Source organism: Meriones unguiculatus, chromosome 6 (genome assembly GCF_030254825.1).
Source record: "Meriones unguiculatus strain TT.TT164.6M chromosome 6, Bangor_MerUng_6.1, whole genome shotgun sequence".
Taxonomy (NCBI): domain Eukaryota; kingdom Metazoa; phylum Chordata; class Mammalia; order Rodentia; family Muridae; genus Meriones; species Meriones unguiculatus.
In genome coordinates, this window is record NC_083354.1 from 44,047,949 (window position 1) to 44,064,126 (window position 16,178).

Genomic DNA, 16,178 nt, shown 5'->3' on the forward strand with positions numbered 1-16,178 from the left:
CTAGAAGCTCTCAGAGATATGCCCAGAGGTTAGTCTCTTAGGTCATTCCAGATCCTGTCAAGTTGATACATTTAACCATCACAGTAACAAGTGCACTTCAAAATAATTAAGGTCATGTGTAATATGCTAATTTTAATCTATTTAGTGGTGATAAACTGAAGCTTTTCTTCCAAGAATAGGAATAAGGTAAAGACCCCTGTTTTTATAAATTTAGTCCTGGAATTTTGAGCCAGAACAAATTGGTAAGAGAAAAATTAAAGGCATTCAAATAGGGAAAGAAGCAAACCTATCTGTTTTTAGAGAACTAGAGAACTGTCTTATACGTAGACATCTGTGGTGACTATGTGTATACGCACACCTCATTAGAATTACGTCAGTAAAATTATAGGTTAGAAGGAACAGACCAAAGTTGTTTATGTTTCTATAAAACTAGCAGACTATCTGAAAAGGAAATTAAGAAAAAAAAATTTCATTTATGATAGCATCAAAAATAATAAAATACTGGGAAATAAAGTTAGCCAGGAAGGTGGAAAATTTCTACACTGAAAGCAAAAACATTGGTGAAGGAAATTAAAGTACAACAAAAAAGTAGAAAGATCCTGGGCCATGGTCATTCATATTTGGCTCCAGAATAAATGAGCTTGTGCTTACTTGGAAATGATAGCTGTGCTTTTGCATCAGTGTATACTTATGTATAACTGTATATACCTTTTATGATAACTGAAAATATTATTAAATTTATAGTTTCATACTTTGTAGTTTATCAGACTGTTGATAGCCTTTTGAGTTCAAGTCTAAGACTTTATGAGTAACTTTCTCTTTTAAAACAAAATTGCTGACTTGTTTACCTTATTCAGAGCAGCAGAGCAGCACATACTTCAGAAGAAAAAGGTTCATTTCATCAGGAAGAAACAGAATTTCTGTATATGACATTTCTTAAAAACACATAAAAATGAGCCATTCTTTAAAAAAGGAATCATGTATACAAGTAGTTAAATTAGAAAGGGACTAATAAGTTACAAACCAAATTGGGTATTAAAAAGCATTATTGTTAGGTGGGGTGCTTATATGTAAGTAGGACTCAAGGATGCAAGGGCTAGCTGTTGTGTTATCTGGTGGGTTGCTGATGGTCCTGTTTTGAAGCTCATCCAGCAAACAAGGTGGTATTTTGAGGGCAGGTCCAGTGCAGTGTCTACTGGAGAAAGAACAAAAATAGAAGTGTGATAACAGCTACAGTTTCAGATAGATTCATTTTTTTTTCCTTTCCCTCTGTGTCCATCTTTTTTCTCTAACCCACAATGAAAAGACCAAGGCATACCACAGAAGTTAGTAAATTTTTTTCAGAGCGCTGTGATTGGCAGTTGAGATAAAGCACCAAGCATTCTTGACTCTCTATCTGGTATACCTTACCCACTGTGGTGCATTGATAAAGAGTTACTAAACTTCAGAGGCACAATCAGTAGTAGGAAGGCAGGGAATGTTCTTACGTTACTGCTGATTGGTGATGAACTTGAGAAATCTCTTGGGAAGTGCAGGGGTGAGGTATTTAGCATTTAAAGTATCCAGCTTCTTTTCCCTAGGAGGAAAAACAGACCTTTGAGAGAACTAGAATAAACAAGATGTAGGCTTATTAGTATAGTATAACACTGAGCCTTTAAAAGGAAACGTTTGTGTTCCCTTGGTATTAGGTCCTGGTATGAAATGGCCACTGCTGTATGTCTAGACAACTGGATGTAAATATGTACCTTCTGCCTTTTTATTTTTCTTTACTGCTGTGGGGTGTCTGAGACCCTTCAAGGGGCTTGGTTGGCAGGGTAGCTTCTACCACTGCTGCTTATATGCACTATCCATCACCAGAGTGCGAAAGCTGTCTGTGGACAAATGCCATACTGTAGTTAAGACACAAGGCTTTCTCCAGGGCCACCTTCTGCTGTGGAATGTATTTCATTTTCTCATGTGTTCCAGGAATGAGACATGTAAGTGGTCTAGCTTTTGTGTTGATTCTGAAAGGGAGTCGTTGTACTGAGACAGATTTTCTAGTTCCATTTATCAATATTTAAGTTGGTAAGAAGGAGTGAAGGCTGTATTCAGATTCAACTTTGTGTCTGTGATAACTCAGCTGGGGTGGGGGATGGAGGAAGGCCTTTTATAGTTGGGGTTATTCAGTTTTATCTTTTAAAACAGTAAAGAATGTATGTAAATCTGGTTTTTAAATTCATGCACTAGGGATTGCTAGTCATTTAATTAAATGTGGGTCCTGGTGCCTTCTCTTCTCACTCCTACTTCCAAGTCTATACTTTTTTTTTTCTCTTGATCTTTTAGCTATTTCTTCAGTATTTATCTTTCTAATAATATTTCCCAAATTAATGTCTTTTTAAACTTTAGGTAGTATTTCATGATTTTCCTACTGTAAAGGGTAAGAATTAAACTTAATGCTCATGCATCTACATATGTACTATCTCCTCCTGCCTGCGTCCAGAATTCCAGGTCACTACCTTTTGAGTCAGTAGTCAGAATGTCTGTGTTACTGTCTTCATGAACTCCATATCACTCCTTTTTGATCAGTATTCAATTATTGTGTGCTCTGTGTAATTATTTTAATAAATAAGTGTCTTGGTTGTGCTTCTTTTCTCTTACTGCTTGTTTTTATAGTTCCTGACTGCTTGGTCTTATTTACTATATTTTCTAAAATCTAACCTCTTAGCAGAAATAAAAATCTCCACTGAGTATGTTCAAATACACTAGGTATTTTTAATCAACATAATTTTTCTTCATTATAGCCTGGGTGGAGCCCTGCCACCTTCTATATTAATATGTCCTGAAAGATATCTTTGTTTCTTTACTAGGTTTCTATGTCTTTTAGACTAAACAACTTTTGCCTTAATTTTGGCTTATTTGTTCATTTGACAAAGCACTTTACCAGTAACTTTCTTTAAAAAAAATCAAGTAAAATAAACATTAACACTTCTCATTTTAAAATATATTAGCTTACCCTTCCCTGTAAGTGATAGTTTTGATGAATATGAAATTTTACAAATAAGATATAGAAAGTTTAGCTAGCTATAGGTATACACACGTATCCTAGCCAGCACTCAGAAAGTTGAGGCAGGAGGAACAAGTTTGAGTTCATCCAGGCCCAAACATACAGTGAAACTCTTTGAAACAGACAAAGGAACAACAAAGGCAGACCCTGCAAAACTTTTAAAGTGCCCCTTCATTATTTCCATTGTCTAGTGCTGTTGTTTCTGTCATGCTATGCCACTGTCGTTCCACTTCATCTTATTTATAGTTTGCCTCCCTGAAAGTTTTTGGATCATCTCTTTGTCCTCAACATTGTAAAATTTACAACAATATTCATCATTGTGTTTATTTCTTATTTTTATTTTATTTTATTATGACTACACACCCAGTTATTCCAACATGGGAACTCATTTTCTTCTGGCACATGCAGTTGTGTGCCAGCTTAATTCAGGAGTTGGAGTGCTACAAGCTAGAGTTCTAGAGCTCTGCTTACACAGAACTTCCATTGAGTCAGTGGCTTTAGGTTCTCATCTTGAGAATTAAAAAGAGTGAATTTTACCCACAACAGGTAGGTAAGATTTTAGGAAGGAAGTTATTACAGGTAAAAGCAAGTTAGCAGAGCGGCTGTGTGGCAGAAGTAGGTCCTAGAGATAGGACACCACTGAGTTGAATGTAGGGAAAGAAATTGACACCATAGTGATTGCAATAATAGTGCTACTTTATAATTACATGATCCATTTCATTCTTACTTTATCTGTACACACTAGACTAGGGCAAGTTTTTCCACCTTTACATAGTTATAGAGAATGGATTTTCTCCTAGATAAAAGTAAGCAGTTAATATTCCATTTACCTATATAACAAACCATAGCTTAGTAGCTTAACAACTGTTAACTATTTCAGTAGCTCAGCTGGTCAGTTTTCTCTATGGTTTCTCATTCTGTTGTAGTCAGATAGATGTAGGGTGGGCAATAGGCCTCCAATGATTTGGCAAGGCTAGGTATACAGTATTGCTCACATATTCAGAACCAGTTATTAGGGTGCCTACTTGTGGCTTCAACAAGGTAGCTTTTACCTTGAAAAGCTTAACTACTTTATTCATTCACTTATTCTTGCATGCTAAGAGACCTAAGAAGTAGACTAGCTAAAGGCCCACAGCCAACTTAGTTCACTGCTGTTATGTTCTGTTGCTCAGAGCAGTCTCAGGATCTGCCTTGCTAGATTCATGGAGAAACACACTGTCTTTTCCTGTAGGATTGTCAATGTCACATTGTTACAGAAGAGCAGGGTATGGGAGATACTGTCATCTCTGGAAATTTTAATATGAAACTCATTATTTAAAAAATGAATAATTATTTGTAATTCTCTAAAGACTATACCACTATAATTTTGCATAGATATTGTGTATATATATTACACGTGTTTATGTTTCTACATGTGTATATGCCAATTAAAAAATTATACACATATATTCTACACATATACTCTTAGTTTATTAAGGGTGCTGTATCAAAACTATGAACTGTAAAGAACAGAAATTTATTTCTCACAGTTCTGAAGTTGAAGAATTACTGTCATGGAAGAGTCCATTTCTGTGTAACTGTTACCTCCTTACTACATCCTCAAATGGTGTAAGAGATGAATAAACTCCATTGAACAATGTTATAATTGCATTAATGCTATTTGGGTTCTGCCCTCATGACTTTAATCATCTCCCCAAAGTTACTCCATTCTAATACCATTGCCTTAGGGGTTAGGATTTTGATAATGTGAATTTGGTGTGACAGAAACAAATTGTAGCACATGGGCTGCAGAGATGCTCAGCAGTTTAAAAGCACTGGCTGCTTTTCCAGAAGACTCATGTTTGATTTACAGCACCAACATAGCAGCTCACAGCTCTCTGTAACTCTAATTCAGGGGTTATCCAGTGCCTTCTTCGGTCCTCTTTGGACACCAGGCTTGCATGTGATACACAGATAGACATTTAGAAAAAACACTGATACACATAAAATAAAAATTAAAAAAAATTTAAGAGAATCAAAGCACATATGTGCACATATGTGATGCACTGATATCAGAACACTCCCATACAGTTGGCCTAAAAAAACAACCCCACTCTTAGTTAGTGTTAATAAATATCAGAACTACCTTGCAATTTAAATTCTTTTCTCCTCTCATTCATGTTAGCATTCTCTAAGGAACCATTTTGTGTATTCTACAGCTTCAGCATCCTTTTGTATTACTCTCAGCTGATGATCTTGCCTTTTCTCTGAGTATGAAGCAATCAAAGGAAAAATTTAGTCATTTTATTAAATTTCCAACTCTCTGTGTCATTACCGTTTTTAGGGTCCTTTCTGTGACAATACAGTTGTCCCTTTCTACCAATGGATTCAAGCAATTATAGAACAAAAATACTTGGAGAGCCTCTCCTCTCCTCCTCCCCCTCTCCCCGCCCGGGGCGGGCAGCCCGCGGGACGCCACGGTGTCTCTCGGCCAATGCCCGCGGCCCTCTCCTCTCCTCTTTCCATCGCGTGACTGTAATAAAGGTTTTGTTGCGGGAGGAAAACAAACAAACAAACAAAAAAACAAAAACAAAAAAAATACTTGGAGAAAATTGCATCTATAGCATGTGTTGATTGATCATTAAAAGCATTCTTTATAGATTTGCTATATTCCAAGATCCTCAGTATTCATATAAAATCATATTTCCCTCTGAAAGAAACAGAATCCTAAGTATTCAAACATCAAGATGTTGCTTCTGTGAAATAAGACCTCAGTTCTTAAATTTATATTATTAAGAACAGTTTTTAAAGCATAAACTTAGTTTTTTTGCTTTTTACTTGCAAGGTAATAAACACTATAAGGCCCTTAATTAACTTCATTATGTTTCTACTTAACTTTTGTAAATGTAAAGATCTTTATTAAGCTGAAAGGAGTGGAAATCTACTACTCTAGGGACACTCACTTTTTAAAAGAAGCTAATGAGAAAGCTAGATGGGGTCTAGAAACTAAAAAAGGAATCTCACTCTAGAGACTGGCTTTATATGAAACCTTAGTTGCTTCAAAATAGGGCAATTAATTCTCTTCCCTCCTTCTTTTAACTTGACTATCCTTCCTGATGAAACTAGAGGTGTTGCCAGATGGTCCAAGTCTTTGCTGTTAAGGGCATTATTACTTCCGTTGTGAAATCAGCTTTGGGCTCCTGTGTAATTTACTTTTCTGATTAAGCTTAATAACTTTGATTTACTTGAGATGAGAGGGCTGGGTAGCGGGGGTGTTTTTTCCATGATCCAGATTTAGTTACGCTGCCTTGTTAGATATCACTGTGTGTGTACGAATTTTTATAAAGTAGGAAGTCACTCTCTGTCTCTAAGTAAGCTCCTTCTTACATTGCCTTTACAGTTCAGGGAAATGAGCACTTTCATAGTTTAACTATTTTTCTTTCTCTTTTCATTCCCTTTCCATATCCCTTTTGTATTTCACCCATACCAAAATACCTTTCAGAAACACAAAGTAGATCTTTTCTACAAACTACGCCATGTGATGAATGAGCTTATTGACCTGCGGAGGCAGCTGCTGTCTGGTCACCTGACTCAGGATCAGGTGCGGGAGGTTAAGCGGCACATCACCGTGCGTCTGGACTGGGGTAATGAGTAAGTACGACTGTTACTTGGGCATCTCTTAGTTTCATTGTAACTCAGTCCTCACAGAATTTAAGCTTGATCTAAGCTTCTTTTTAATGATTAAAAGATAATATATTCTCCATACAGTTTTCTGGGTATCCTTTGTTATTTTTGTTTGTTTTTGTTTTCTTTTTGTTGTTGTTGTTGTTTCCCCTAGTTATCAAAGGACATTCACTAATTTTAGTCTGAAGTTTTCTTAGCCTGTGTTTTATTTCTGGAAAGAATTAAATAATTGGACTGGGTTATTCTCTAAGCTGTCTTCCAGGAGATCAAATTCCTTTATTTTAAACCTCACTAATCACAGTATACTTAAAAAGAATTCTGTGGAGCTTTAGGAAAAAAAAAAATAGGAAGTCAGTACAGGGAAGACAGCTCAGCAGATAAAGGCACTTGCCGTCAAACCTTTCCACCTGAGCTTGATCTTCAGGTTCTGCAAGGTAGAAGAAAAACTGATTCCTACAAGTTCTTTGACTTCTGCATGGGCATCTGCATGCCTACACACACAACATGTAAACATACGTGTGTGTATGAGACTAGTGTTCTTAATACATGTTATAGCCATGCAATTAATCTGAATAACCTACAAATAAAGACTTATACTTCAGAAATTCTTAACTCATTTGCTATTCAAAAAGATTCCTGAATTTGTACATTGGGAGTGATGATTTTCTGTGCCCTTAGAATGAAGTTTGGGGCCTGGAGAAACGGCTCTTTCAGAGGACCCCCGCTTGATTGCTAGCACCAACACGGCAGCTTACGAGGGTCTACAACTCCAGTTCTAGGGGGATCTGTTCTCACCTATGGCTTTTCTGTCACCACACATGCACATGGTACATACACATGCAGGCAAAATACTCACACGCTTAAAATAAAAACACGTCTTTAAAAAAATTGAGACTTTGTCATTATATGTTGAGATTGATTAAAATTGTATTTCTTCCTAAATTTAATTATTCATGTCCACTGAACTTTGAAGCAACCAGTTGTTTCCTACTTCAGATATACATATTTACTTAAATATATTTAAATGTTTATATTCAGTTCCTCCATCCAAGGCATTTTGAAATGATAGAAAAGGCACAGGAGCAGAGCACCCACTAGGAAATGAGATATGTGAACCTATTTTGGAAAGGCAGGAAGTATGTTACTGACAGAAGAAGCCAATATAGGCAGTCAACTTTAGCTAATGTTAGAGCCAGTCTTCTCTGAAGCTTCCAATGTCAGGGAAAATGAGAGGGACCTTAAAAGTCACAGTAATGGTTTGAAAGAAATGTATGGAGAAATGTAACTGAAATTGATTGTAATTTTTCTGAATGGACAAGATTCTATCCTGGTTAGTTTTGTTTTATTGCTTCTTGTAATTTTTGTTATGTACTAAACTCATCTATAGTATATATGAATTAAGGTTCTCCTGACTGTACACTGTAATCACTGTTATATACTAAACTACTTCTGTGCTGTAATGTCCTGGTTACACTAATTAGTTACACTAAATTAATGACTCAGAACAATAAAAAACTAAGTAAAATATAATATGTTAAATTACAGCACGACTAATAAATATGCCTCGTCAGCCCCCTACTTTTTATACTATAAAATGTCATTGCATCTACTTTAAGCATCAATAGTAGTAGCCTGGAGTGGTGTTGCATGCCTTCAATCACAGTACTCTGGAGTCAAAGATTCCAGGATCTCTTGAGTTCGAGGCTAGCTTGGACTACATAGTGAGTTGCAGGACAGCCAGGACTAAAGAAACCCTGTCTCAAACAAAAGAAAACAAAAATCAATAGTAGTAAATGAACTTGAATCAATGCCATTAATAGCTATACAATTCATCATGTTTATGCAGTTTAACTGCAACCATAAAACCAGTAAATAAAGTATATAATTGTTTTTTTAAATATCAGTTAACCTTTTACTGTAATGCTTGAGACACAATTCAAACATATTTTACAATCTTACTGAGCGTAATTTAAAGTGATGTCTTATAAACGAGTACAGATTATTTTTTAAGAAAACTAAGAACACTGGAAATACCTTTTGGTAGCTCTACAACTATTTCATTTTTTCAACTTTTCCAAAAATTAAAATCCATACAAAAACTATGTAAGTCTGCCTCTGTTTTTGTTATTTTCTCTTTTAATTTATTTCTCATACAGTACATTCTTACCACACTCTTCCGTCTCTCCAGTCATCCCAGTACCTCTGCCCCAGATCTACTCTTCCTCTCTCCCAGATCCACGTCTCCATTTTCCTTCAGAAAAGAGCAGGCCTCCCAGGGATGTCAGCCAAATATGGAAAAACAAGATAAAAATAATACGAGGCCCCACCATTTGCCTGCAAATTTCATGATTTCCTTGTTTTTAATTGCTGGGTAGTATTCCAGTGTGTAAAAGTACCACAGTTTCTGTATCCATTCCTCAACTAAAGGACATCTGGGTTGTTTCCAGATTCTGGCTATTACGAATAAAGCTGCTACAAACATGGTTGAACAAATGTCCTTGTTGTGTACTTGAGCATATTTTGGATATATGCCTAGGAGTGGGATAGCTGGATCTTGAGGTAGTACTAGTTTCTAATTGTCTGAGAAAGCACCAGATTGATTTCCAAAGTGGTTGTACAAGTTTACATTCCCACCAGCAATGAGGAGGGTTCCCCTTTCTCTACATCCTCTCTAACATGTGTTGTCACTTGAGTTTTTGGTTTTGATTTTAGCCATTCTGATGGGTGTAAGTGCATCTCCCTAATGACTAAGGATGTTGAACATTTCTTTAAGTGTTTCTCTGCCATTTGATATTCCTCTATTGAGAATTCTCTGAACAGGAGCCTACCGCAGAGGGCCTCTGAAAGACTCTACCCAGCAGGGTTTCAAAGTAGAGGCTGAAATAAATATTTTTATTTTTAATAATATATTACATCATTTCTCCTCTTTCTTTCCTCACTCCAAACCCTTGCATATATTCTTGCTTGCTCTCTTTCAAATTCATGGCCTCTTTTTTTTTTTTTTTGTTCATTGTTGTTTTGTGTGTATATGTATGTTAATATACGTACAGAAAGCAGACAGACACACAGACATATATAATCCTAAATACAACCTACTCAGTCTGTATGTTACTTTCATGTATATTTTCAGGGCTGACCATTGGTATTGTGTAACCCATTGCTGTGTTCTTCCCAGCAGAAGACTTTTTCTCCCATTCTCAGCATTCTTTTTTTTTTTTTTTTTTTTTTTCTTATCGGTTACATTTTATTAACTCTGTGTCCCAGCTGTATCCCGCTCCCTCATTCCCTCCCAATCCCACCCTCCCTCCCTCATCTCCACCCTGCCCCTTTCCAAGTCCACTGATGGGGGGGGGGGCTCCTCCCCATTCATCTGATCCTGTTTTATCAGGTATCTTCAGGACTGGCTGCAAAGTCCTCCTCTGTGGCCTAACAGGACTGCTCCTCCCTTGGGGGGTGGGGAGGTCAAAGAGCCAGCCATTGAGTTCCTGTTAGAAATAGTCCTTGTTCCCCTCACTTTGGGAAACCAATTGGTTACTGAGCTACCATGGGCTACATCCGAGCAGAGGTTCTAGGTTATATCCATACATGGTCCTTGGTTGAATGTCAGTCTCAGAAAAGACCCTGTGCCCAGATATATTTGGTCCTTGTGGAGCTCCTATCCTTTCCCCGTCATACTAACTCCCCTTCTTTCATATGATTCCCTGTACTCTGCCGAAGGTTTGGTTAGGAGTCTTAGTATCTGCTTTGAAATACTGCTAGGTAGAGTCTTTCAGATGCCTTCAGTAGACTCCTGTCACACACACATCCCATCTGTCTTTCTAAATGAGGATTGATCATCTTACCCCATATCCGTTCTCTTGTTTATCTTTTTTAGGTGTATAGATTTCATTATGTTTACCATATATTATAGGTCTATATAAGGGAGTATATACCATGTTTGTCTTTCTCCTTCTGGGATAGATATTTCACTCAGAATGATCTTTTCTAGATCCCACCATTTGCCTGCAAATTTCATTATTTCCTCCTTTTTGATTGCTGAGTAGTATTCCATTGTGTAAAAATGCCACAATTTCTGTATCCATTCCTCTGTTGATGGACATCTGGGTTGTTTCCAGGTTCTGGCTATTATAAATAAAGCTGCTATAAATATGGTTGAGCAAGTATCCCTTTTATGTACTTGCATTCTCAGCATTCTTTAGTTGTCTGTAGTTCTTTTGTAGAGTTGGGTATTTTGGTCTTTCTCCCATCTACTTTAGCATTTCTATTGTTATTGCCTTGTTCAGCTCATGATTTGGCAGTCGTGTTGGTGATACTTTGTGGGTGTAGCTTCTGACATTACTGGAAGACACAACCTCACAGCAAACTTCTTGTTCTTCTGGCTCTTAGAATATTTCTAACCCTTGTCTGCAGTGTTCCCCGAACCTTCAGTGTGATTTTGTTTTTTTTTTTTTTTTGTTGTTGTTGTTGTTGTTGTTGTTGTTTTTGGGGGGGTAGATTTAACCATTTCGACTGGGGTACACAACTCTGCATTTTGATTGGTTGTGGTTCTGTAATGGTCTCTGTCTCTTGCAAAGAGTTTGCTTGCTTTCATGATGCCAGAAGGTGCCATGAAAGCTTCCAAAGGAAGGAGGCAACCACCAATCCTATTCAACTGTGCTGCTTATGAACAAGCATGAATTTCATGATAACCTTCAGAGAGTTGTAGTGGCATGCACTCTTAAAAAGATTATGAAATTTTATGTGTTGCATTCTTTAGGAAGGAAATTTAGATTTGAATAATATGCAGGTATTTGTGAAAACTTGAGTTGGAATTATGATTCTATACATTTTGTTGAAAAAATGAAATTGGTATTTTTATTGTGAAGTCAAAATTGTTAAAATGGATCATTTATAAATTTATAATTCTAGTTATTTTATTTGTGTTTGTCTCAGAGAGAGTCTCACTATGTAGGTTAGCCTGGGCTTGAATTCATGATTATTTTACCTCAGCATCCTTATGTTTCCATTCACAGTCTTCGAAGTAATTTACAGAAAGAAATAGCCAGAATAGGGAATATGTATTAATTACGTTTTTTATGCAGTAACTCTTTCTTCAGTGAGAATAGTTACGAGTTTAACTTTTGAAACTTTTCTTCCTGAATTGAAAATTACCATAGTAAGGCCAGAGAGATAGGTCAATAGTCAAGAGTACATTTTGCTCTTGTGGAAGACCTGAATTTGGTCCCCAGCAGCCACTCCAAATAGTGCCTAACTACCTATAACTCCAGCTCCAGGGGAATCTGATGTCCTCTTTTGGCCTCTTTGGGCAGTTGCCCTAACGTGCACATATCCCACAAATGGACAACACATGCATACACTTAATTAAAAGTAAAGTTTTACTTTAAAAAACAATCATAGTACATGTAATCCAGTTTTTAGTTTTTACTAGATCACTCCTTAATTATTCTCTATTCCTCAAGATAATGAATTTGATGAACTGAAAAGGCACTTCATTCTGGCTACTTCTAGGAACTGGCAAGCATTGTTCTCAAAGGAGTGAGTTTGATGAGTAACATTTTCTTGATTCAAAACTGGTATATTCCCTGTGTCTAGCACTGTTAGTATGATGTGATCAAAAGAAAAGAGTGGAACACCGTCTTTAATGAAAGACATCTGTTAACTCAGCATTCTAGTCTAACTGAAAATTCTTTTAAAAAAAGAAGTGACTTTTAATTATTTTTTTAAAAAAATTATTGAATTGAAATTTATCTAGTAAAATTGATTATTGCGACCTGTACAGTTTTGTGGCATTACATGTATATTGTTCCACATATATTGCTGTCATTCATCTGCAGATAGTTGTAATTTTCAGAAACTTTTTGTATAGATCAGGTGGGATGGTGTATAGTGAACAAGCCAGCTAAGGCGCCAGGCCCATCATTACCTGTGTGTATGGTGGCCAGAGCACATTTGTTTTCAATTCCTGTCCCACTTACTTAGATACAATGAGAGTTTTAAATTCTTGTACCTAAAGCATCTGTTTTTCATTGGGTTATTTGCTTAGTTTCTTTAATTGTTGTTGTTACTTATTTGTATACTTAGGCTATTGCATATACATTTGCTCCTCTATATGTCAGATTCTATATCCATGGATTAAGCTGATCATAAATGGAAAATGTTTTTATTAATTTACACGTTTTTTTATTTTTTCTTAAACAATGCAATACAACAATAATTTGTATAGCATCTACATTGTAGCATATTAGAAGTGATGTAGAGATGATAAAGTATCTGAGAATATTGTGTAGATTATATGCAGAGTGTATGCTGTTTTATATCAGAGGCTTGACCATCCTTGGATTTTGTTATTCTTGAGGGCTCCTAGCACTAATCCCTCTTGGATATCAAGAGACAGCTGTACATCCCTGAACTTCCAGCAGTTAAAGGATATCTATGAAATGTTTTGTTCCCTCCCACCCATGCTTCCCTTTCCATTTGTTCTCCTCCCCCCATGAATACAGATCTTATTATGTAACCTAGGCTGGCCTAGAACTCATTATCTTCTTGCCTCAGTGAGGACTAGGATCTTTGCACAATCTGCTTTGTAAATGTGTCTTCTGTGTAGAAAAATTTAAATGGCATGGCTTATAAAGACTTGGAAAATATTTTAAAAGATAATTTTATAATTCTAGTTTTCTAACAAATACTGATATGTTCTTTTCATTCTTAATTATAGTAATTGTTTTACTGTTAATACTTGCTTTTAATATGCTGGCCTTTATCTTCATCATATAGTTTTTATTTTCTGTTTTTATTTTACCATTATCTTGTAATTTGCTACTTTTAGGTCCGATACAGGCTTGTTATGTTTTGTTTTGTTTTGTTTTCTGATGCCATGATAAATACCACAAAAGCAACTTAGTGAGGAAAGTGTTTATTTCCTCTTACAATTTATAGTCCATCTTGAAGAGGAATAAGGGTAGGAACTTCAGGCAGGAAGTAGAGCAAAGATCATAGATAAACACTGCTTACGGCCTTGCTGTCACGACCGGCTCGGCCTGCTTTCCTATAAAACCCATGGCCACCTGCCCAGGGGTGGCACCACTGTGCCACATCAGTTTTAATCAAGAAAATGTCCAGACTAGCTCATGGGCCAATTTGATGGAGACGTTTTCTCAGATGAGATTAGTCTTCCCAAATTATTCTAGCTGTGTCAAATTGACAAAAGAAAAACAACACCTAGCACAAAGCTATAAACTATAAGTAAAATAATCCTCCATTTTGGGTGCACAACTGACTTTATTTTAAATGAGTAGGAGTTTTAGTTTTGTGTACTGAAAGAGCTTACAGAATTAATTTTGCTAACATGTTATGAAAAGGTTCATAGCTTAAAATAGAGTGGTGGTGGTTGTTTTGAAAAGTCCCATGGAATACTTTTGCCACACATAGTAATTCATAATCTTATTTGAAATAAGATGGTCACAGAACTCTCTGAAACTCTGGTAAGTATAGCTCTCCTCGAGAAAAAACAAAACATGATGTTCTTCAATCTTGTCACAATCCATTTCATAGCTTCACAACCCTCCAGCTTCACTGATCTTCAGGGTTTAGAGCTAATATCTTAGACTGTGAGAAGGGACTAATATTTATATTGACTCTAAATTACATCTGGAGTTCTTTCCACTGCTTAGTGCTAACACACCATCAACTGAAAAGTATCATCATTTCTTTTTTTCTGTCCAAAATTATATCTTTAAGTTCTGTTGCTTGAGTATTCCATAACCCTCTGTCTAATGTTAAAGATACTACAGCTTATCTGTGTTTAGGACTTAGCAGTGTTAGTATTAGATTGGAAACAATAAACAACTAAAGTAAAACACATTTCTAGATGTGAGTTTTTGTTTGTTTTGTTAAAACAGAGTCTCACTGTATTTATATATAGTCCTGAAACTTGCTTTGTGGTCCAGGCTGGACTTGAACTCACAGAGATCTGCCTGCCTCTGCCCTTGAGTGCAGAGATTAAAAGTGTGCCACCATGGTTGCTTCTGGGACATGATTTTTATGTGTTAATTTTTTTCTTTTAATGAAAATAATGTATAATTGAACTGTGAACATATTGGTATGGTGGGAAAAATAGAGAAATAAAAATGGCTTATTATTTGCCTAACAAAAAGTAGTCTTAATGAAATAAAGTACTGTTATGGACATACTGAATGAAAGCTTTTTGTAATTACAAGTGGAACTGCTTGGTAGCTACAAGTGTGTCTTAAAATCCCTTGCTTTATTTATTTGCCCCAAAGTGAGTACAATTAGATGTTGCCAGGTAAGGGCAGGTGCTCAAAGCTCCGTCTACAAAATCATGACAGGTGATCTAGTGTCCCATTCTACAGAGAGATGAGTAATCTGAGGACCTGCAAATCTGAGAGTGGTCTTTCTCTTTATTAGGCATTTGGGCCTGGACTTGGTACCTCGGAAGGACTTTGAAGTAGTGGATTCAGACCAGATTAGTGTCTCGGATCTCTATAAAATGGTAAGATCTTAACAAGGGATGGATTGTTCTTTCATCCCTCATTTTTCTCCTTTGTTTTCCATGATAATGTTGTAGATTGTTATTAGGTTTCAAAGAGACCTTTTTAAAATTGTCCCTTTTCTTCTGTCTCCATATTTAAGAAGCAATTATTCTTACTCGGATGTCACACTTTCCAAGTGGAAATACAAAACAGAGTTCTCAAATTCATTATACTTTCTAGGGGTCACGTCTCTGCTAATTCTGCTCTCCTGGCTTTTCTGCCACTTACCAGGGTTAATAACATTATATACCCCTCCTTGCCTTTTATAATGAAAAGATGGTTAAAGTTACAAAGAACTAGTTATTAGTTGAAACAATGATTGAAAAAAGTGATTGACCCTGGAAATGATACACTAACCTTTCTAGAGACATGCTGTTGTGAAGAAGCATATTCAGGGTCCTGCTCTCAGCCACCAAACTCATAGTGCTATACATGGTCTATGAGCAGTAGAAGATGGACCACGCTAAAGTACTCTTAACATACAAGGGTTTTCATTCTCAGGGTGAATGTTGTAGATGACAAAGCATATAAATATCGGATCGATTTTTAGATATATGTTAGTTATTGTAAAAGTATACTAGACAAGTAAAATTGAACTGTAATGCAATTTTTTTTAGTTATGGGGTTGAATTATAAACTCAGACTGAAGTTAAGAATACTCAATAAAAATTATAAACGTTAAACCTCAGTCGTATTATGTAATAGTTGTGTGACATAGTTACCCATATTTAACTACTTCTAGCAATACACTGTGTATTGTTGTATAATACCTAAATCATATGATAGTTATAAGAATATGATGTTGTGTGTAACTAAGTATGTATAATGTTTCTGGATAAAGTAAAAGATCAATAGATCTAGATGAACATTATAATGAAAAATATACTGGGTTGATTGATAACCACAACTATATGTTACATGCT

At 36.1% G+C, this 16,178-nt stretch overlaps 1 protein-coding gene and 1 long non-coding RNA gene across 10 annotated transcripts in view; one reads left to right on the forward strand and one right to left on the reverse strand.

The window, feature by feature from the left end:
* Dock3 (dedicator of cytokinesis 3) overlaps positions 1-16,178 on the forward strand; it is a 309,055-nt gene that overhangs the window by 106,885 nt on the left and 185,992 nt on the right. For all 9 annotated transcript variants that reach the window (XM_060385341.1, XM_060385339.1, XM_060385340.1 and 6 more), the window contains exons 6-7: positions 6,525-6,673; positions 15,131-15,215. In XM_060385341.1, coding sequence (XP_060241324.1) covers positions 6,525-6,673; positions 15,131-15,215 — 234 coding nt within the window. The remainder of the gene's footprint in view (positions 1-6,524; positions 6,674-15,130; positions 15,216-16,178) is intronic.
* Positions 1,056-8,976, reverse strand: LOC132654660 (uncharacterized). Its single transcript, XR_009592327.1, has 3 exons — positions 8,874-8,976; positions 1,488-1,576; positions 1,056-1,195 (listed from the first exon to the last, which is right to left on the reverse strand). It is a non-coding gene; the product is annotated as an uncharacterized LOC132654660 (long non-coding RNA).